The 23,508-nt window shown below is 44.6% G+C and overlaps 1 protein-coding gene and 1 long non-coding RNA gene across 2 annotated transcripts in view; one reads left to right on the plus strand and one right to left on the minus strand.

The window, feature by feature from the left end:
- The first annotated feature begins 7,807 nt into the window (after window positions 1–7,807).
- The window catches only part of n4bp1 (nedd4 binding protein 1), a 42,383-nt gene continuing 26,682 nt past the window's right edge, over window positions 7,808–23,508 (plus strand). Inside the window, exons 1-2 of the mRNA XM_085991497.1 lie at window positions 7,808–8,704; window positions 10,381–11,975. Of these exons, the coding sequence (XP_085847623.1) occupies window positions 8,360–8,704; window positions 10,381–11,975 (1,940 nt within the window). The 5' untranslated portion in view covers window positions 7,808–8,359. The remainder of the gene's footprint in view (window positions 8,705–10,380; window positions 11,976–23,508) is intronic.
- LOC147116495 (uncharacterized) lies at window positions 13,602–17,132 on the minus strand. Its single transcript, XR_015078820.1, has 3 exons — window positions 17,034–17,132; window positions 15,681–15,784; window positions 13,602–14,358 (listed from the first exon to the last, which is right to left on the minus strand). It is a non-coding gene; the product is annotated as an uncharacterized LOC147116495 (long non-coding RNA).

Raw genomic sequence — 23,508 nt, forward strand, 5'->3', positions numbered from 1 at the left:
GATCCCATGCTCGCTGACATTGCAAATGATTCCCTCTCCGTAGGTACTGTCCCCCTCCTTTTCAAAGCCACCATTATCATCCTCCTCCCCAAGGAACTTACCCTTGTCTCCTCTGTCCTTGCAAACTACCATCCCATCTCCAACCTTCATTTCCTCTCCAAAGTCCTTGAATGTGCTTCCCAAAATCCATCCCCATCTTTTCTACAACTTCATGTTTGAACCATCCCATCAGGTTTTCGACCCTGCCCCAGTACTGAAACAGTCCTAATCAAAATCACAAATGTCACACACCATGGTCGGCCACACCATTCTCCTCCAATGCCTCTCCTCCATTGTCCGGTTGAATGAGACTGCCCTTCCTTGGCTCCATTCTTACCTATCCAATCATAGCTAGAGCCGTTACCTTTGGAGCCCCCCAAGGATCTATCATTAGCCCCCTCCTCATCCTCATCTACATGCTGCCTCTTGATGACATCATCCAAAGACATGGGGGTAGATTTTGCCAAACCTGTCGGGAAGAAGGCGGGACTTCCCCTTTCGGGTTTTTGACCCGCCTACTTCGACGTCCGGCCAATCCGCGCGATTTTCCCTTGATTGACCTTGTTGAGCCCGCCCAGCAGGCTCAGCAGGCCAATTAAGGGCCACCTGGCAACAGGTGACGTCACAGACTGCAATTTCATCTGTCAAGAGTTCTTCACAGATGAAATATCAGTGTTTCACAGCTGTTTGAAGCTGCCAAACACTGACACTCTGAGTTCTAAGCTGAGTCATTCTGCACAGACTCAGTTAGAACTCTCACCGACACGCAAAGCTGAAGGCTGTCACTTTTGACAGATCGCAGCCGTTCAGCTTTCAGTTCCGGCTGAGTGATGCACTCCCGACGGCTACAGGAAGAAAGGCTGCTAAGGTAAGTACAGGTAAGTAAAAGTTCTTTACACACTTTAGACACACCAAACACACTTACCTTTGCACTCATGCACCCATCACTCACCTGAGCGCTGACATCGCGACCCCTCCAACCCGACGGCCCGCCTGCTCTACCTGGCGTGGTTTGGAGCCATCAGGAAACCCATACAAAACCCCTCAAAATAGGGATTAGGCTAAAAACTGCCTGTTAACTACCTGTTAACAGGCAGTTAATTGGCACTAATCCCTTCCCGCCTGGTTTCGGCGGGTCCCAGTGCGGGGCGGGTACCCGCCGCCCCTGAAACTTACATGGGGCGGGGTTTTGGCGGGATGGTGGCAGGACCCCCAAATTCGGGATTTTCCACCCCCACACGCCTGAAACCCCGCCTGATGACTCCCCGAAAATCTAGCCCATGGGTTCAGATTCCACAAGTACCCTGATGACATCCAGCTTTATCTCTCCACCATCTCTCTCTCTCTCGAGCCTTCCACTGCCTCTGTGTTCTCAGACTGCTTGTCCGATATCCAGTTCTGATAGAGGCGCAATTTCATTCAGTCAAACATTGGGAAGCCATTGTCTCAGGTTGAACCAGACTGTTTGTAACCTTAGTGTCCTATTTGATCCCGAGCTGAGCTTCCGATCCCGTATCTTCTCCATTACAAAGACCAATTACTTACACCTTCGCAGTATCACCGGTCTTCGCACCTGCCCTCAACCCATTTGCTGATGAAACTCATTCATGCCTTTGTCACCTCCAGACTCGACTATTCCAATGCTCTCCTGCCTGAATTCTTGAATTCCCTCCCAACCTTCACCCTCCATAAACTTCAGCTCATGCTGCCCATATCCTATCCCACAATAAGTCCCACTCACTCATCAGCCCTGTACTCTCTGACATACATTGGCTCCTTCAAATTTAAAATTCTCATCCTTGTGATTCCGTCCCTTCATGACCTTGATCCTCCCTATCTCTGTAATCATCTCCAGCCTTACAACCATCAAGAACTCTGCATTTAACCAACTTTGGCCTCTTGTGCATCCTTCACTCCCTGTGCCCCAACATTGGCAGCCGTGCCTTCAGCTGTCTAGGCAGTAAGCTCTGGAAATTCCCTTTCTAAATCTCTTCACCTCACTCTGCTTCTTTAAGATCCTCCTTAAAACTCATCTCTTTGACCAAGCTTTTATCACCCCATCTAATATCTCTTTATTTTGCTCAATGTCAATTTTGTCTGAATACACTTCTGTGAAGTGCCTTGGGACGTCTAGAAGCTAAGCTCTTGAATTCCCTCCCTAAACCTCTCTGTTTCTGCACCTCCCTCTCCTATTTTAAGACCCTCCTTTAAATACACCTCTTTGACCAGGTTTCGGTCACCCCTCTGAATATTTCCTTCTTTGGCATGGTGTTGATTTTTGTCTGATTACACTTCTGGGATGTTTTACTATGTTAAAGATGCTATATAAATGCTAGCTGTTGGTGTTTAATAAATCGAAGTCTGATAGAACATAAGAACATAAGAAATAGGAGCAGGAATAGGCCACTCGGCCCCTCGAGCCTGCTCCGCCATTCAATAAGATCATGGCTGATCTTGAGCTCAAAGCCACTTCCCTGCCCGCTCCCCATAACACTTCACTCCCTTATCTTGCAAAAATCTGTCTATCTTCACCTTAAATGTATTTAATGACCCAGCCTCCACGGCTCTCTGGGGCAGAGAATTCCACAGATTTATGACCATCTGAGAGAAGAAATTCCTCCTCATCTCAGATCTAAAAGGATGACCCTTTATTCTGAAACTATGCCCCCGAGTTCTAGATTTCCCCATGAGGGGAAACATCCTCTCTGCATCTACCTTGTCGAGCAGTATCATATGTTTCAATAAGATCACCTCTCATTCTTCTAAATTCCAATCAGTATAGGCCCAACCTGCTCAACCTTTCTTCATAAGTCAATCCCCTCATCTCAGAGCATTTATTCTTCTACTATTTGAAGCCCAAGAGAATACAAGAGCTTGTGCTAATTTAGTGAGCTTATTATAGCAATGGGTGCTTCTGTCTGAAACCTTTGGCAATGCTAATTGCATTTATGAATACATAATCCAATTCGCAGGGAGCGTTCTTTGTTATTGAGCACATTAGAAATATTTAGTGATGAACTAAAAACAGAACAAAGTGAAATTTCTGTGGGGGTTTACCTGATCTCCCAGCGTAACGTCAACGGAAAATCAGTGGAAACCCCGGAGAAACGGAGTAAAGCACTGCCATTTCTCCAAGGGTTTTTGCCAATCTGTGTGCAACTCAAGACTAGGGTTCCCAACCTTCGTGCTTTCGCCAGGAGTCTACTGAATTTGGCCGTTGTCCTCCCAAGCACTGCCGCTGGCAACTCAGGAGAAAAATTTGGTCGGAGTTGACTTACCTTTTGTTGCCTGTTATTTTAATTAGATGGAGAGAGTCAAAGTTTGCTGGGCTGACATTTCTAAATGGTGTTGCAGCCAATCAGCTGTTCGTCCCTAGTGCTGCAGCTGCTAGCCGCACCTCTAGAAGTTTGTATTGGAGGGAGCTGCTGTCGGGGTGTGCCGAGCGCGCAAGCCAGGAGCTTCCCCTTCGCCCGGCACCTTCCCGTTCAAGCACAGGAGTTGCAACATATGCTCTTATACCTCCCCCCTTCCCACTGTCCAGGGCCCCAAACACCCCTTCCAGGTGAAACAGCGATTTACTTGTACTTCTCGCAATTTAGTATACTGTATTCGCTGCTCACGATGTGATCTCCTCTACATTGGGGAGACCAAACGCAGATTGGGTGATCGCTTTGCAGAACACCCCCGTTCAGTCTGTAAGGGGGACCCCGAGCTTCCGGTCGCCTGTCACTTTAATTCATCGCTCCACTCCCACTCAGACCTCACCGTCCTCGGCCTCTTGCATTGTTTCATGGAAACTCAGCGTAAGCTCGAGGAACAGCACCTCATCTTTCGATTAGGCACTTTACAGCCTTCCGGACTCAACATGGAGTTCAACAATTTCAGATCATAACCTCGGCCCCTATCATATATATAGGATATATATATTTTTTTTTTATCCACTCTTTTTGTCTGTGTCTTTTTTTCTTCTCCCCCACATGGCAGCTGTCTTTCATTCTGCCAGCGCAATTTACACTTCATCTAGAGCCATCCTTTGTTTCTTAACCTGTCCCATTACCATCTCCTTTTGCCTTGAATATCTCTTAATGTCTCTTAATCTCTCCTGTAAGATCAGGATCACAGGCTCACACAGATTACCCAACAGGGCTTTAGAAGTTGTAAGGCTTTTATTAAAGAGCTACAGTTTTAAGGCATAATCAGATATTACATATGGTTTAAGCCGAGTATAATAGACATACAACCCGTGACAGTAGGAGCGATCTACGACTCCCGAATCGGAATGACACGACCAGACGGACGGGGAGGCAGTACGGTGGTCTCGGATTGGGTGGATTCCTGCAGTCTGCTGCAGTGGTCACTTCCGTTGGGTCATCTCTCAAGCTGCTGGAGGTGTTAGGCCATCAGCCACCTCAGAGGCTAAACTTGACCAAGGTGTTAGGCCGTAGCCACCTCAGGGAAGCCTTCGCCCCTGACTGCCTGATTTCCTCTCTCGGTCGTCTATATTTATAGTTATTTCGGTGGGCTGGTAATCACCTGGTGTCAATCATTTGATCCCCCATCCTATTGTCCAATTGTGAAGCGGGAAGGCATCCCTCGCCGTCTCTTTCGCCATGGCTGATGAAGCCTCCCTCGTATCTTTCTGAGGAATGTTTTGTTATGTTTCTTTAAGGACATTTTATGACTTTTCGGCTCCATTTTTGTCTATTATCCCACCACCTTGTGATGTTTTGCATTTTACAATTCCCTTATCACTTCTATTTGTCTTTTGATGCTTGATATTCGACCTTGCTGGCATTTCTGCTCTCTGTTCCCGTTTGCTTGTTGTCAGTCTCTGTTCTAAGAATTAAAACCCATCTTTGAATCTAACAGCTATTTCTTACATCCTGCCTTCCATCCTATCACAGACCTTCCCTTTTGTTCTTTCATCCCCTCCCCCTTTCCCAGCCTCTTCACTTGCTTAAAAATCTGTTCCATTTCCTGCTTTTTTTCCAGTTCTGATGAAAGGTCATCGACCTGAAACGTTAACTCTTTCTCTCTTCACAGATGCTGCCTGACCTGCTGAGTTTCTCCAGCATTTTCTGGTTTTAAGCCAGGAGCAGTTACAGCACGTGCTGGAGCTGCTGTGGATTGGAAGAGGACAGACCGTAAGCAATTCGAGTTTGTGTTAAAACACAAGGGCCTGGAATTTGCGGTGGACAACAAGTGAACGAACAGTATTCGCTGTTATTACCCCTTTGAAATCGTCCGCAACTTCAGGATTTAGCGCATGCGCGTCCTAATAGAGAAATCCTGAAGTTGCGATCAGTCATTCACTGCTCCGACACTGGCTGCGCTGCGACCCCTGCCCCCATAGCCGGCAATCAGTGAAAATGACGAAAACCTCAGCTTTTCCGTGGTAATACCCATTAAAAGTTAGACCCTTTTGGATTAGGTGTAACTGGGGTTTTAACAATGTATTGGCTGCCTAACAAACGTTATGTTCCTGAAAAACTAATTTAAATTTTGTGGAGTGTCAAATTTATCTATTTTAATAATAGAAATTGAAAATTTTAAAGTTTGTTCATCTTTAGTTCAGGTTTACCTTTTCCTCATGTGAGAGGCCCAATTTTTTTTGCTCTCTATAATATTTTTAAAAAGTTAGAATTAAAAAAAGCTCCTTCACTTCCTGGTTCCTGGTCTGTGAGAATTCTGCATTGTGATTGGCTGCTTAGAGAGCTTGTTGACATCACAGCAGCTCACACTAGGGGATCCCATTAACTTACACTGATCGCAGAGGGGGTCGTTCAGGCAGATTGCCTGCCTCGCTTCCGCGGCCATGTTCGCGCCCGGGTGGCCCTGGAGATGGAGCACGCGGTGTCCGCCGGCGCGCTCGAGCACTTTCGTGACCGGTGGGCGCCGCGGGGACTGGAGTGCATAATTGGTTTAAACGACCAAATTTTAATTTGATTTGTTAAGCTTTATTTAATGATTTATTGGAGTTTTAGTTACAGTTTATTTGTTTAATTTATTTTGGTCTTACAAAAGAGGGCCTCTCTTTCGCGTATTTCCGCGACCGGTGGGTGCTGCGGGGACTGGAGTGCATCATCAACCCGGCCAACACAATTTTAATTTGATTTGTTAAGTTTTATTTAAAGTTTTATTAAGTTACAGAAAATTTGTTTAAACACCCAATCCAAAAAAAAAAAGTACACTGATCTCAGAGGGGGTCGTTCAGCCAGATTGCCTGCCTCTCTTCCGCGGCCATGTTCGCGCCCGGGTGGCCCTGGAGATGGAGCACGCGGTGTCTACCTGCACGCTTGAGTACTTCCGCGACCGGTGGGCGCCACAGAGACTGGAGTGCATAATAAATTCAGACAACCAAATTTTAATTTGATTTGTTAAGGTTTATTTAAAGTTTGATTAATTTACAGATAATTTGTTTTTGGTCCAATCAAAAGAGTACACTGATCTCAGCCTTCCGCAATTGGTGGGCGCTGCGGGGACTGGAGTGCATCATCACCCCGGCCAACACAATTTTAATTTAAGTTGTTAAGTTTTATTTAAAGTTTTATTAGTTACAGTTTATTTGTTTTAAGTGTGTTTCAAAAGAGTACACTGATCTAAGCTGAACGTCAGAAAAGCCAAATTTCTCGCTACAGAGATCGCGGGATCTTTGTAGGAAGTTTACTTCGGGGCCAGTGGCAAAAGCTTTTGCTTCGCCACTGACCGCAAAGCCCAAGCAATTGTTTGAAATGAATTGCTGCCTTACTCAACATTTAATTCATTTCGCACAGGTACACTTTGCCTTATAAAACCATTTAGCAGTTCTTTTTTGGAGTGTCACTTGCCAGGGTTTCAAATTGAATTTACATTTTCTGAATATAACGTTACAGGTATAAAGGTAAAAGGAGCTGCATGATTTTTTTTCCCCACAAAAAGTGGTGCGATTAACTGGATTACATTTGTTTCGGGAACCAGGGACTTCGGGAGTCAGGAATCAGAGGGCCTTGGGAGTGGGGACCTCAGTAGTTGGGGAGAGAGGGAAATTGGGGGTTGGGGAATGATGGGTCAGGGAGAGAGGAGTTTGGGTGTTATGGGGAAGAGAATGGGATTGGGGAGAAAAAGAGGTGACTGGGGAACGGGTTGGACATGGGGAACAATATTTTCTGCAGAGGTGAGATCAACAGCAACGTGGTGAGTGGCAGCAGCACCATGAGAGGAGCAGCCAGGAAAGGGGTGAGCGAAACCTGGGGCCTGACCAGACCTTGTGCAATGCAGAGGAATTCTGGCTGTGGTTTCAGGGTGAGTATATGTGGGTTATATGATTAAAACTAGTTGCAGGTAGGATTTTGCGGTGTTACACCTATTATTACCTGTTACAGAAAGATTATCAGTGAGTTATTATATTATGTTGGTTATGAGGGAAATCTGAGTTTTACCAGTATTACTATCAGTGAGTTATTATTAGTTATTAGTGGAATCACAGTTCCTCCCACCTCTGGCTCCCCCTGCAATTCACTCCCCCGCCCTCGGTTTCCCTTCTTCACCTGCTCGCGGGTGGTATCCCGGTTCTCGGATCTTCTCACACAACAGCTGCTGTCGCAAAATAACAAGCGTAGATACTCAACTGCTGGGGACCCAACTCTATAAGGCAGATGCAGGACGTCACGCGATCAAACCTCAAGGAATGCCTCCAACCAGATTTGGCAGGCCTAGTGAGGACCCCCAGGTGACTTGACAAGATTCATGTTGCATGTTTTTCAACAAATAAGCCTTTTTTTATGATAGCGGAGTGCCCCTTTAATAATAATCCCACTTACATTACATTCCTACAGTACAACAGTGACTACACTTCAGAAAGTACTTTTATTGGCTGTAAAGCGCTTTGGGACATCCGGTGGTCAGGAAAGGCGCTGTATAAATGCAAGTCTTTAGAATTATTTTTTTTTTCCTTATGACATGTTCTGTCATTTGTAGCTTTATTCCTGTTTGCATGTATAATACAATTTGTTTCAAATAAAAAGTCCCCAGCATGTCATTGTCATGCATGCAGTGAGTAAGAGGAAAGTCCCAAGTGTAAGCTCGTGCTCGTCCCGCCGGGCGCTCGCGCTGACTCAGGCGGGCACGCGCTGGGCCGCAGACGTTCGCGGCGTGGTGACGTCAGGGTCGGGGGATTTTTCGCTTCCCCTCCCCCCCGGAGTCGGTGTCGTGATGTCGGAGGAGAGACGGAGCCCGCTTCACACTGGTGTGGACGGGACAGTGACCGGGACCTCAGCCGCGCTTCATAGCTTTACCGCCGCCGCCTAGCGTCCCCGTAGTCGCACGCACTAATCGACTAGTTATGGCCGGTGTGGCGGCTTCGAGTGATCACAGACCCAAAACACAGCCCCACAGGCCCGGTCCTCCTAAGGCGGCCACCGCCGCTCTTCTTCGGTGTCCGGCACCGCCTCAGCCTCAACCTCAAGGCGCCGAGCACGACCAGGGCGAGATCAGCGACGAGTTTGCCGTCGCCAACGATAAACGGGGTTACCTGGAGCGCAGCAAGGCCGCCATCCAAGAGCTCTTCAAAGTGATTCTGGCCATCTCGCTGCCTTTGTCGCTGGGACATTGCCTGTCGGAGTCTCCCGGCTCCCAGCAGATCTGGGTGCACCTGAAGGGGAGACGGGAACATGTGAGGAAGGCGAAGGTACGTCTGGGCACCTGGTTAGGTCGGGTCGACCCTCGGCCTGGTTACCTATCGTCTGGATTCTCTGTTTATTCTTGGTCTACACTGGGGGAGGAGCAGAGCCGGAAATGTTGCAAGGCCCCGTCAGTCTTGAAATGTGATCATGTTAGCTACGACCATTAGCTTTAACAGTAAACATGATAGAGAATAAGCATTTTTTCTCCCCAAGTTATGTCTGTTGAGTAGGAATTGTTGCTTTAGCCAGGAAACTAAGCCTGGTATTTCCCGAGAGTTTGGGGTACTGTTTATTGGGACTTTTTGTGTAATTTTGGGGGTGGGGAACATTAATGAAATAATCATTCCATACTGATTCCAGAGTATCTTCAGTTACGGTGTAATAATCGAGTTTTGTGAGGGGGAAGCTATGTTGCTTAAACGGATTTGCGGCAAACTTTGTAGACTATACATATAAGGAATCTTTTTGGAAATAGTGTTTTTGTGGATGTCAACTGCAGAACTCCGATGTTATAGCAACAGCTTGTCTCTTGATGAGTTTGCTTGCCTTTTTCTTAACCTGTAGATACTTTGTACAAATACCAGCATGCAGATTTATTTAATCTGATTATTAAAAAAATAGAAATTGTGTTGTAACCAATATAATTTTTGTATTGGGGTGAATTTGATCATAATTACTGATGTCTTGGTTGTAACTAAATTGAACTCTGGAAGAAACACAAGTCCCAAAACTCTATTAAAGTGACATTGAATGTTGTCTACATTCCAAGTCTACATCAAATGTGTTCCTGTGGCATTCTAATTTGGTCACTTGATGTGTTTACAGAAAAAGTCCATGGTTGCAACATTTGAAAATTAGGACTGTATATCCTCATTTGGTTGCTAAGCAGTGGTTCTATAAAAGGAAGGAGATGAATGTGGGAAGCTACCATTTGTTTTAGCCAGCCAATTGGTGTAAATTTATATTCGTTTGGGCTAAGCATTTTAAGTTGCAAAACAGGTAGTTCTACTAAGTTCCCATGGGGCTATGTCATAATGCTGTGTCATTCTGCTAATGCATGTTATATTTTTTGCTGCATTGAGCATTACCTCTGTAGTGCATATATTTGTTCTTGTGTTCCTAGAACTGTTCTTATGCATAGAATGTGTGTATATATTTTAGTGTGAAATAGCTTTATAAATTTATCACTTACTTTAAAAATGTTTAGAGACACAAATGTCATAGCTGATATTTTTGGTTGGCTTATTAATACTGTATTTAATTTGTCATTGAGGCAAGTGAGGTAGCGGACGTCTGTTTTCAGCAAATTGAAATCATGGTCTAAATCAGAACCTTATCCGTGCAAAGCATCGTATTTGACCATTTTGCAGCTGCCAACTATTATCACGTTATTTAAAAAGTCTGTTTGGCTTGGAAAGAATATTCGACCAGATTCAATGACCTTTTGCTTGGCTCCAAAAACACACAGTGGTATTTGGAGTTGGCCAATTTGATCAGCAATGATTTTCCCACCTATCGTCATATAGTTAGCTTGCAAGGAGTTTTTTCTGAACTTCCTTGCTTGATATTTTCCCCCCAAATGAGTAAGGAAAGTGAAGTTTTGCAAAAAAAAAAGTCTTAATTAATTGTGTGGTATTGATCAACAGTTCACCTGCCTAATATTTCCTTTTACATTTTCTAGGAATATATCAAGGGTGTTTGTAATCCAGAACTTCGTGAAATTGAGCGTTATCCAAAGGATATGCATTGCATTTTTGCAGGAGCTAAGGGCTTGTTTCTCGAGTGTCTCGTACAGGATACCTGTGCTGACATTGCCATGGCAAGCGCTGGAGTGATTGCCATTACAGGAGGTACCGAGGCAGTGATTATGGCAAAAACTCGAATACAGCAGTTTGTGCAACTCTTCAGAGATAACCAAAGCTTACCAAGCAAAAGGGAATCTTCCATTAAGAGGAACTTCAAACATTTTGTAGAACTGCATGCTGATAAATATACAATGGATTTGCTACTCTTGCCCAGTTCTGTAAAGGAGGAACTAATGAATCTTGCTCAAGATGTACTTCAAGTTGAAGAATTCATAGATCTTACGTTGGAACCTGACGATAATTCACAAATCGTTAATCATGATGCATTTAACTCCTCCCAAAAGACTGAGTATTCTGAGGCAAAATGTAAAGATCTGCCCTCCTTTGAAGAAGCTAGAAAACAGGCTGGCACACCTGTAACTGAACTTACTCAACAAATGGACACAATGCTTACACAAGTAACTCAAAAATCATTTGGTCCAGAAACAGAGCAAACATCTTGCGAGGAGTCCTCAACAGGAAAGGAGAGACTTTCGTGCAAAAGGAGATCATCTACTAGTGAGGACAGACACACAAAGCGCCAGTTTTCAGGAGATATTGATGAGTTTGCAGCAATTATCGCAACAACTAAAGCGCCTTGTAATGACTTGGTCACTGATGATCCCAATGTATGTAACACTCCCTTAATTGGACAGCAGGATAATCAGATTGAAGAAGACTCGACCGCTACTACTCCAGAAATGGAGTTCAACATGCTTGTAGAATTTTTTAGAACAATGGGTTATTCCAGTGATATTATAAAGAGAGTCATTAATGAAATGGGGCAGACTGAAGAACCTATGTTACTGCTTAAAAGAATTGTTGAAGAAAGTAAACATTTGGAAAAAGAGCAAGCTGCTGGTGTACATCAGATAGCTATTCCAAGTAGCTCTCGTGTAAATCTAATGACTGAAACAAAGAAGCATCCACAAATGGAGAAACCAGAAACTTGTACTGCCAGAACTGCTGAAGTTAACGAGAGTAAACCAAAATCTAAATCAGTAGCCAGTTATTTACAAGACCAATGGAAAAATGAGACACTTAAAGAAAATTGTCATCCTGTAGATGTAGTGTTAGTCGGTACTGCCCAGGCCAACAAAGATGAAGTCTTAAAAAAGCCTCCTACAGCCAGGTTAATTAATGATGCTGAAAATTTTCAGCCAGCCAAGCATTGCAACAATGACTTAGTTACCGATCGAAGATTACTAAATGAACGGGATATTGTAGCAAGAGGCAGTTCTGAACAGCCACAGTTGCCTGTGACTCTTTGGCAGTCTGCTGTGTCTTCTAATCAACATGTGGGTGCTTCGGTGACTGGAGTTCAACGGTTCCATGATTTACTAAAAAGTCCTTACAAACTAACCCTAACAGGCGATCCTGGGGAAGCAAATTTAAAACATATTATAATTGATGGAAGTAATGTTGCAATGGCGTAAGTATTGTTAAATTACCTTCAGATTTATGATTGACTTTGCATGCATTGCACAGGAAGTGCCAACATTTTGTACAGGTATTAGTTTGGCTAATTGTGGCACTCTTCTTTGCTTAAGCTTGAGCATTCAAGCCCTACTCCAGAATTTAATCATTCTTGAGTGCTACATTGCTAGAGGTGATGTCTTTTGGAGCAGACGGAGTTCCATGTGAATATTAAATATCCTATGGCACTATTCAAAGAGGAGCTGGAAGTTCTGGCCAACATAGCTCCCTTAACCAAGCCACCAAAAAAAAGTTAACTGATCATTCTTCTCTGCTGTTTGTGAGATCTTGTGTGCAAAATGACTGATATGAAGCGACTAAATGCAAATTTTTCAAAATAATTCATTGCCTATAAAGTGCTTTTGAGTTGTTTGAGAAATATGATGAGTGTTCTATAAATGTAAGTTTCTTTGTTTTGAAGATTCTACAAATGTATAAATCTGCTAGGTCTATACTGATTTGAACTAGTGAGAAAATGTAATACATTTCTCTATTATGAACCAGTTGGCATAGGCATGACTGAAATAACTAGATACTTAGCTAGGTTTGCAAAATAAACACATTTGTCTTAAATGTATTAGCTGGGGTTCAGTTTACTGTATTAGTAATCTTTTATTTAATTACACTTAGTGCTATTGTCTTTAGTAATTGTTTATATATCTTGCTGATGGCAATACACTTTCAATAAACTTAAGTTTCAGTAGTTCAATTTCTGATGTTGAACCACTGGACAAAAACTAGATCCAGCTAGTCAGGATGTAGAATTTATAATCTGTGCAGCAGTCATGTTTGTGTTGTAAACAAAACAAATAGCTCCCAATCAAATGTGAGGAACTCTAGAATCTCAAAGAAATGAGTGATAACATTAATATTTTCGCAGACTCTTATTATGAGGGTTGTACCCAAGCACTATGAGGGGTGTACCCAAGCACTATGATATAACCCTCATAGGCCTTTAAATGAACATCTTTAGTGGGAAAGTGTACAAGATTATTCGCACGATTTTTTACGTTTTCATCAGAAGAGCATAGAGGCAATAAAAATAGAACTTTTTTGTTAAAAGTAGAGTCCTAACTAAAGATGACCAATGAATATAGATTTTCAGAGGTCATTTGAGGCTAGGCCATTAAAATGAACAACGTATGTGACAATTTCTGCAGTTTAAAGCAGATGATAATGGTTTTGCTGGGTGATGGAAACCATCATGGAGTGAAGAAATGCAGGTTAAATTTTTCCCACTCCACTGATTGCTTTGGAGGAAGTGAGAAGAGAAGGTGCCAAGTGGAGCTGTGAAGGAGGGAGAAATTGTTTGGGATGTCTTTGCTGTGTTATCATGGGCCTCCTAGCAGCTGACCAATAGCAACATAGATAACACCTGAGAGCAGATTGGCCTTTGCTCTATAAGTGGTGTGTTTTCAAAGAACAAGACAAAATCTGAAAATTAGAGGAGGCTCTGGGAGCAATCACTGGTGGAATGTAGATAAGGTTGCATCTAATAGTTATTAAATTATTCCTCTTGGGTTCTGTAGTCAGGTGATCAGTGCAGAAATGCTTTAAAATAAAGTAGATGGGTAAGGGATAGCAAATAAATTTAATGTGGAAAAATATATGGTAATACATGGCAGTATAGGAAATGTGTGTACAGTGTATAAGTACCTATTTATTTTTGAAAAATTGAGTGTGCATATTGCTCATTCATTAGAAGTATTTAATTTTAGACAGTAAAGCATTTGATTACAAAACCAAAATGGGTAATTTAACTAATTGTTAAGACTGCATTTGAATTAATGCCCTAGTTTTTTTTTTAAAGGGTTCAAAAAAGTGACAAGTATTCTGGCACTCGTGGCCTAAGCTATGAGGTTATACCAACAGAATTGGGCAGTTTTTTTATTGACGAGGGAAGAAGACAATTGATTATAAGAAAAGTTTCTTGAGCTAACTTTCCTATTGCCAAATATTTATTGAGCTTTGAGGCTGTACGTTGAAAACCATTCACGACTAATGACCATAGCCGGCAATTAGTTAGTTCTTAGTGCGACAGATAATTATTTCCTAGTTCAGTTGGGGGCATACAAGCTTTTTGAAAGTGAACTTGTTCTAGTCATTTATAATGTGATATTGTAGTAACAACACAAAATCCAAATTCTGCATATACAATAGCATAACAACCATCAAAGTTGAAATATCAACCTAAATTGATAGTTAAATGACTTCATAGATGCTTTCCACCAAAATATTGCAACAAACGATCACTCTGCTGCCCAGCGGCTCCCAGGATTTAATGATTCCTCAGTTGATGAAGGTTACAGTTATTTTCTATATGATGGTAATGTCTTTGCCTGTTAAAAAAAAAAAAAAAAAATCAGTTGCTGTTAAAGCTACAGTCTTACTCATTGGAAAAATCTCCATCTCGTTTCTCTAATTGCACACTTCTGTTTTCTTTTCTTTAAGTACTGTCTTAATTTTAATTTTTACAGCTTTTAATATATTGGCCAGAATGGTCAGAAGTTATTCATACAATTTTATGATGATGTTCCTTTCCGTAGGTCACTTATTCAATTAATTTTAGTTGTACTTGCTCCTCCCTACCTCTGTAACCTCCTCCAGCCCTACAACCCCCCGATATCTCTGTGCTCCTCTAATTCTGACCTCTTGTGCATCCCTGATTTCCATTGCCCCACCAATGGCAGCTCTGCTTAGGCCCTGTGTTCTGGAATTACCTCCATAAGGCTCTCTGCCTCTCTACACCTCTCCTCCTCTAAGGCACTCCTTTAGACCTACCTCTTTGATGAAACTTCTGGTCACCTGTCCTAATATCTCTTTATGTGGCACTGTGGGTCACATTTAGTTTGATTATGCTCCTTGGAACATTTTACTCTGTTAACGGCGCTATATAAATGCAAATTGTTGTTGTTGAGATAAGTGTAGAGGATGAAAAACTCTTGCTTTGAATGTAGAAATGTCTGTGTATGTCATTGGTTAGGATGGCAGGTTTTTTGGGATGCGGGGGGGATTTTTTTAGCCGGCGTTTGCCTTCCTTAGAATGTTAGAGCAGACAGTCCTGAAAATTGTATATTGTCCATTGGAAAGTGCATATTTGATCTTTTCTTACTTTTCATTCTTTATTTATAATTTAAGGGTGCATGAACATACCAACTTGAGTTGCAGCAAAGCAGTTTTTCGCTTCAATGCTACATTAAAATTGAAGCATACACATCCGCCCAGAATTTCCTGGAGATGGCGTTAGGACCATTTCTCAATGCAGAAATCCCAGGATATTATGGCGCAAGTGTGTTATGACATTATTCACGCTATGCCATCAGTTCCTGGGATACCCTCAGCAAAACCGTAAATTGTTGATTATCATACCTCCGCCCTCCCCATTCAGGTCAATGGCGACCGTGAAGTTTCTTAGGAACAGGAGTAGGCCATTCGGCCCCGTGAGCCTATTTCGCCTTTCAGTTAGATTATGGCTGATCTGTATCTTAATTCTATCTTGCCCACCTTGGTTCTGTAACCTTTAATATCCTTGCCTAACAAAAATCTATCTGTCTCAGTTTTGACATTTACAAGTCATTTATGAATATAGTGAAAAGCTGAGGCCCCAGTACAGATCCCTGGGGGACACCACTAATCACATCCTGCCAATTTGAGTACGTACCCATTATCCCTACTCTCTGTCTCCTATTCCCTACCAATTCTGGTCCTCCTGCTCCAATTCCCCATTGTTGTCCTTTCTCATTGGCTTATTGGACCTCTGTGAACCTGTATGAAGGAAAGACAAAAAGTTAGAATGGTGCAGCATTTCCATCCTCCGATGCCATCTTGGGGCGATTGCTTCCCTGGAAACAAAACAAGAGGCTCTTTAATTCACCTTGCAGCGTGCTACAGACAAGGCACTGTGGCTATCCTGTATCTGTAGGGACCCTCCTTGTGTACTGAAAGTGCTTTGAGGAAAGTTTCCTCACCCCCCCCCCCCCCCCCCCCCCCCCAGTCACCCTGCACTTGCACCCATTATGCATTAATTTGCCCTGCGGAGAGAAAATAGAAATTGACTTGGCGTGCGAGAGGTGCAGTTGTAGCTTGCTTATGTGTTCTGCCACTTTCTATGGGGACTTTGAAGGCATTTCTAGTGTGTGCTTGAGTGGGGACCTGCTTCTTCCTAATTCAATAACGGGACCTCTGTATTGACTTGTTTGCCTGGCCAGCATGCAAAGAGTTTGTAACACATTTACTGCTGGGTGCCCACGAGTACCTGCCACCCACCCCCTAAGTTCCTGCATGAACAGTCCAACACCTATTTGACACCTATTACAAAGAGACCACCTGCAGCTTATAAACAAATATCTCCGTTAAAACAACATGAAACAAAAGAGGAACGTGCTTGAAGCCCGCCGGAATATAGAAGTAGGCCATTCAGCCCCTCGGGCTTGTTCCACCATTCCATTAGATCATGGCTAATCTGTACCTCAACTGTATTTATCCACGTTTGCTCCATATCCCTTGATACCCACACCTAATAAAAATCTGTCGATCTCAGTGTTGACCCAGCATCTACAGGCTTTTGGGTGGTAGAGTTCCACATTTCAACTACGTATTTGCTGTATCCAATCCTTTTCTGCATTTTAAACACCTTGATTACCCCTCAACCTTCTAAACCTCAGATTATGCACCCTGTCCTCATAACTTAATCCTTTGAGCCCTGGAATCATTCTGTTGAAACTGTGAGAACAGGCAGCCACTGCTAAGCAAGGTAAATCTGCAATTTAAAAAAAAAGGGAACAATATTTTTTTTTACCTTGCATGCCTTTGTTTTTGTTGTATTTCTTCCGACACTGGTCCTTGATCCCCCCCCCCACCCAAAAACCCGGCAACGTCCCCAGCAGCTACTGACAGCACCTTTCTGTTGATCACTGTTGTTACAGCAGCTTGTAGCTATTGTCTCTCTGCCAGGAATTAGGGTTCCAAATGCAGTTTCAGTTTTATGGATTTTATTATAGGAATTGATACTCACAGACACCACACAAGGCAGTACGAAGACTACAGGTGACCTCGCGTTCCTGTTGCTGAGTTCAGTCATAAGATGATTTAGCCCTCCGGGTCTTCTCTACCTTTAGCTATAATAAAAAAATGTGACCATTGTAAAGGGCCAGTACATCCTCCATGATCTTCACACTCAGTTTTGCAGCTAATTTGCATCAACTCAGCATTGCAGAGAGTGGGTCTCATAATAAAACCTGTCCTTACAAGTACAGAAAAGGTAAACGTATTGTCACCAGATAGTATATCTGTTAGAAGATTAGAACTACCCAAGGCTATCTTGTAAGACGTCAGTCGGTACAGATTTGAGCTGTTGGTTGATATTCTACAGATGTTTGCAAATCTGTCTTTTAACTACAAATGGAATTCTTTAATAAAACCTTTCCTGCTAATGCTCTTGGCACTTTCCACCACCTCAAGGAGGACCCACAGGTCCTCATTTTCAAATCTTACAGTTCTCGTTTTGGCTTTGTCTTAGGACATCTGTGGAAATGAGAGTGTTCAGTCACTGGAAATTAATTTTTGTAGTGTTTTACAACAATTTTGAACTAAATTCAAATATTTTGAGTAATTTTAGACAAGACAGATACAGCATGATGACACACGCCTTAATTCCCAAGCCTCACTAATGGGGTATGATGTTCCTCTTTTTAAAGAACCAAATAATTTTGACAAATAAAACTGTAAATAAACCGTTAAAACTTCAACCGAACCCTAAGAAATCAAATTAAAATTTGGTTTTCCAGCCCAATTATGCACTCCAGTCCCCGCGGCGCCCACCGGTCACGGAAGTGATCGAGCGCACCGGCGGACGCCGCGTGCTCCATCTCCAGGGCCACCCGGGCGCGAACATAGCCGCGGAAGAGAGGGAGGCAATCTGGCCGGACGACCCCCTCGACCGCCCGCTGCCTGGACCAATTAATGACTTTCTTAGCCAGGCCCAGGAGCAGACCCACGAGGAGGTCCTCCAACCTGCCTGCTCCCCTCCGCACCGGGTGACCGTAGATCAAGAGCGTGGGACTGAAGTGCAACCAAAACTTGAGGAGCAGCCCCTTCAAATAATGGAAGAGGGGCTGCAACCTCTCACATTCGATGTACACATGGAACACGGACTCCCAGACCGCCTGTTTGTTCTGTGAACCTACTTAAGAACCTATTGCACGGGACTGCCCTGTGCAACACCCTCCAGGCCAAGTCCCCAATAGAACAAGGGAGGACTCCCGCATAGAGAGCCCCCCATTGGGGACCTCCGCCTCCGTCGGAAGGCAAAACGGTGTCCGTACGGTAGGCGAAGATGACAAAGTGGAAGGTGTGCAGGAGCAGCCCGTACAGGAAACCCCTCCGTGCGGAATGAAAAGGCACGAAGGGTATTTCCTCGAGACGGCTCAAGTTGTGAGGCGCCGGTTCCCGAGGCGGGGTTCGGGGCTGGGCGCCGACAAGGAATTCCGTCCGAACGGGGGAAAGCTCAGACGGGATCGCCCCACACGCTTGAGCCGTCTCGATACGCCTAGTGGTGCCGGGGCGCACTTTCGCCTTTGTCGACTCGATGGCATCGGCCGCGACCTGGACGTTGACCCAAGACATGCGCCTCGCCAACTCCTCCGGCGCCATCCAGCCCGCTCCTCCGCCATCGAGCAGGTCCCCGACTCGAGTCACCTTGCCAGACACAGCTCTGCGCTCCGCCAGCCACCCGAACCTGCGGACATGGAGGTGCGGATTCCTGAACAGTGGCTCACGAAGGACAGCCACCATTCCTGTTGGGGGAGAGCTCCGCCTGGAAGCGACTTTGTTCCAAACCCATAGCAGTTCCTGGTAGAAGACAGGCAGCCCCCGCAGGCTGGCACGCGTGTCACCCACTTTCACAAACAGGAGCTGCGTGTCATAATTGAGGCCGCGCAGCTGGCGGAAAAAATACGTCGCCAGCGCACACCATCTTGGAGGATTCTCAATGTACAGGTATCTCTGCAGCGTCTGAAGACGGAAAGTCGCAGCCTGGGTGCGAAGGCACACCAGCACCTGACCGCCCTCCCTAAGCGGGAGACTCAGAACCGCGGCAGCGACCCAGTGCATCCTATTGTCCCAGAAGAAGTCGACGAGCTTCTTCTGTATCTTGGCAACAAACGCAGGGGGAGGGATCAGAGTAACCAACCGGTACCACAACATGGCGGCCACCAGTTGGTTTATGACCAACGCCCGACCCCTGTAGGACAACACTCGGAGCAATCCTGTCCAGCGTCCTAAGCGAGTGGTGACTTTGGCCTCCAACTCGTGCCAGTTCGCCGGCCAGGCGTCCTCGGCAGGGCTGAGGTAGACTCCCAAGTAGAGGAGGTGCGTGGTGCTCCAGGCGAAGGGCCTGAACTCCTCCAGCAGGGAGTCCACCCGCCACTGACCCACCAGGAGTCCGGAACATTTCTCCCAGTTGATCCTGACGGAGGATGCGTCCGAGTAAATCTGCTGGCATTCCCGCATCCTCCGCAAGTCAACGGGATCCGTGACCATGAGGAGCACGTCATCGGCGTAAGCCGAGAGGACCACCTCCACGCCCGGCCCTTGCAGAGCCAGTCCCGCCAACCTCTTCCGCAAGAGGCGCAGGAAAGGCTCTACGCAAATGGCATATAACTGGCCGGACATGGGGCATCCCTGACGCACCCCCCTCCCGAAGCGAAGGGGCGCCGTCAAGGACCCGTTAACTTTAATCAGACACTCTGCGGCAGCGTACAGAAGTCGGATCCGGGCGACAGCCTGCGTCCCGAACCCGAAAAGCGCGCAGAGTCCCGAAGAGATACTCGTGATCCACCCTGTCGAACGCCTTCTCCTGATCCAGGGAAAGGAAGGCGACCGACAGACCAGCCCTCTGGGAATGGTGGACCAGGTCCCGGACCAGATGGATGTTGTCATGGATAGACCGGCCCGGGACCGTGTAGGACTGGTCGGGGTGGATCATGTGGGCCAGCATGGCGCCAAGGTGAGCAGACATGGCCCTGGCAAAAATTTTGTAGTCCGTGCTGAGGAGGGAGACCGGGCGCCAGTTCTTAAGGAGGTGGAGATCGCCCTTCTTAGGCAGCAGGACAATCACCGCCCTGCGCCAAGAGAGGGGCATCTCCCCGGTCGCCAAACTTTCCCCCAGGACCCGCGCGTAGTCGCCCCCCCAGGACGTCCCAGAACGCCCTGTGGAACTCCACGGTCAGCCCGTCCAGCCCCGGGGACTTTCCCCTGGAGAGCTGGCGGAGGGCGCCGGTCAACTCCTCCAGACTCAGAGGAGCGTCCAATTTTTCGGCGTCCTCCAGGCCGACCTTTGGCAGGTCCTCCCACAAAACTCTGCACGCATCCTCGCTGGACGGATCCGGAGAGAACAGAGCCCCGTAATAGGCGCGGGTATCCGCGCGGATTCCCTCCGGATCCGAGACCAGAGATCCGTCGTCGGCCAGCAGCTCCAAGAGCTGCTTACGGACTCCCCGTCTTTTTTCCAGCGAGTAGAAGAAGGGGGAGCCGCGGTCCAGGTCCCGCAGGAACTGGATCCGCGACCTCACATACGCGCCTCGGGACCCGACAAGCTGCAGGTCCTTCAGTACGCCCTTCTTCTGGGGTATGATGTTTGTTCTGAGCTTTTTATGGTGGCATGTGATTGGTCTTTGTTGATTCTGAGGTCCCTGATTCGCCAATATGCCTGCTGCAGCATATTCAAATTATTTTGGCGTAAGTTTGCAATGCGGCGATAGGGATGTAAAACTGTAATTTCTGACATCCGTCGCCGATCATGCCGTTTCTGGAAATTCTGGGCCATTAAGTCAGATAAGTGATCTGGCCCCTAATTGCACTTGGTCCAGGAACAAGAAACTTCGAGCTGTTGAGAGTTTCAAAGTCTAATTTCGGATCCTTGACCCTAGTGTGTAAACACAGTCTTCAGCATTTCAGATTTCAAACTTTTCTTTCTTATGAGCAGTTTTGTAACATACCAACAATGTCATCATGAGGTTTTAGGAAGAGGAATTGGGCATGGATTTGGAAGAGCCAGTGTAAATTTACTTTCCAAACCCACCGCGAATTTAGGAACAATACTCCTTTCGTCAGTTTAAAAAAAAAAAAAATTAAAAAAAAGTTTTCAGTTCCATTCAGCAGTGCATCTCATGGCATTCCAAGCAGTAACCAATCATATCTCTTCCATTCACTCCAGTTAGTGACTTTTTTATACTTAAATATATCCTTTTGATCTGCCTATTAAAGTTTCTTTTACCTGTGATAATCTGAATCATTTAAGCCATAAATTGCACAGTCAGCTAAAGTAGAGGAGAATCCATAATGTCAACATTTAAAAAATTTAGATTTCATAAAAAGAATAGCTGGCTACTTGTGATCAGATAGATTCTTTCCCCTCTTACGAGATAGCTCAAACATTGAAGAGTCAATTTAATGTCAGCTAGCAAAATGGCCTTGTGATGAAACTAATGATCTTGCCAAAGCAAATAAGGGCCAGTAACTAAATAGAAAACCTGAAAGGTGCCTTTTGCTGTTTAGACAGAAATAACTGGTACTGCTTTTGTTCTAGCTTTGTTAAATATGTGCTCTCTTAACTTCAGCTGTTATGATTTTAATAATTCAATTTCCCATGTATTTTGTTCTACACCGCATTAAGTTTCCTGGTTCGTTGACTAATTTGAGCAGATACAGCATTTTAAGAACGTTAGTGTTTTTTTTCGGGGGAAAAAGTCAGCTTTGTGATTAGCAGAAATCTACAATATCCTATTCTTTCACTTATCTTCCACCTAAACAAACTGGCATTTAACTTTTTAACTGTTTCATGCAAGACCAAAATATATACACTTAATTCACAGTCTGCATCTATTCATCAATTGCTCAAAACTCAATGCATTTCTATAATTTTGCAGCTCGTGGTCCGATTATCTCACTGCAACTTTTTCTGTGATAGGTTTACAATTTTTGCTATTGTCTCAAACCAAAGGGACTCTCAAGTACCCAATTAAAAACCATACTTGAGGCTGGAGTGAGATATGAGACTACCCTTTAAATTGATTCTACCAAATGTTATTGCAGTGACTAAAGTATGACTAACTTTTTTTTCCCTTCCACGCTGCATGCTAGTGAAGGAGTGCCGTAGGCGTGTCACTCAGAGTATAAGTGTATACATAGAAGTGCTATTCACAGTAATAAAAGTAGATAGTCATGTCAGTCTGAATCATAACTAGATTCCTTGTATTCACATATAATGTAGTGCAGGTGCAGAGTATACGCTATTTGCTATTCAGTGGAATGAGTCAGTTAATCACCATTTATGTTCTGATTGGGGGATTCCCATATTACCACATTACCATAAACACGCTGCTTTGCAGTAACCTTCGGTATTCTGTACTTTCCTCCCCATAACTATGTGAACAAACTTTTGACAATTGCTTTCGTAGGTTGTAGCTTAGTGAGAAATGTTTCCAAATCCTTAATTTAGATGCACAAGTTTTCCTACTGCCCTTATGCGTATAAATCTTTTGTTAGTATCCTAGCATGGAGCTTCTAGGAACTTGATTTTTATTTTTTACTTATTAGGAACAGAAGGTTCTGATTTTGAAGTGCTGGAAATTATGTTGCAAGAAGTTTTTTTTCATCAGACCTGCGTATTTTTCACCCATAAAAGCTATGTTTTGAAAAGTATGGGGAATGAAGAGAAGTATGCTTAGTTTTTAACTAAGGAAATGTAATATAGGCTGAAAAACGTTAACCTTAAGTGGTGATTGATATTTCATAGAATCATAGAAAGTTAAAGCACGGAAGGATGCCATTTCGGCCCATCGTGTCCGCGCCGGCCAACAAAGAGCTATCCAGCCTATTCCCACTTCCCAGCTCTTGGTCCGTAGCCCTGCAGGTTACAGCATCCCAAGTGCACATCCAAGTACTTTTTGAATGTGGTTAGGGTTCCTGCCTCTACCACCCTTTCAGGCAGTGAGTTCCATAGCCCTCTGGGTGAAGACATTTCCCCTCAAATCTCCTCTAAACCTTTCCCCAATTACTTTAAATCTGTGCCCCCTGATTTTTGACCCCTCTGCTAAGGGAAATATAGGTCCTTTCTATCCACTTTATCTGTGCCCCTCAATTTTATACACCTCAATAAGGTCTCCCCTCAGCCTCCTTTGTTCCAAAGAAAACAGACCCAGCCTATCCAGTCTTTCCTCATAGCTAAGATTCCCTACTCCTGGCAACATCCTTGTAAATCTCCCCTGTACCCTCTAGTGCAATCACATCTTTCCTGTAATGTGGTGACCAGAACTGTACACAGTACTCTAGCTGAGGCCTAACTAGTGTTTTATACAGTTAAAGCATAACCCCCCTGCTCTTGTATTCTATGCCACAGCTAATAAAGGCAAGCATTCCATATGCCTTCTTAACCACCTTATCTACTTGGTCTGCTACCTTCAGGGATCTGTGGACATGCACTCCAAGGT

Source organism: Somniosus microcephalus, chromosome 6, assembly GCF_052327205.1.
Source record: "Somniosus microcephalus isolate GS21.2 chromosome 6, FLI_Smic_1.0, whole genome shotgun sequence".
NCBI classification, from domain to species: domain Eukaryota; kingdom Metazoa; phylum Chordata; class Chondrichthyes; order Squaliformes; family Somniosidae; genus Somniosus; species Somniosus microcephalus.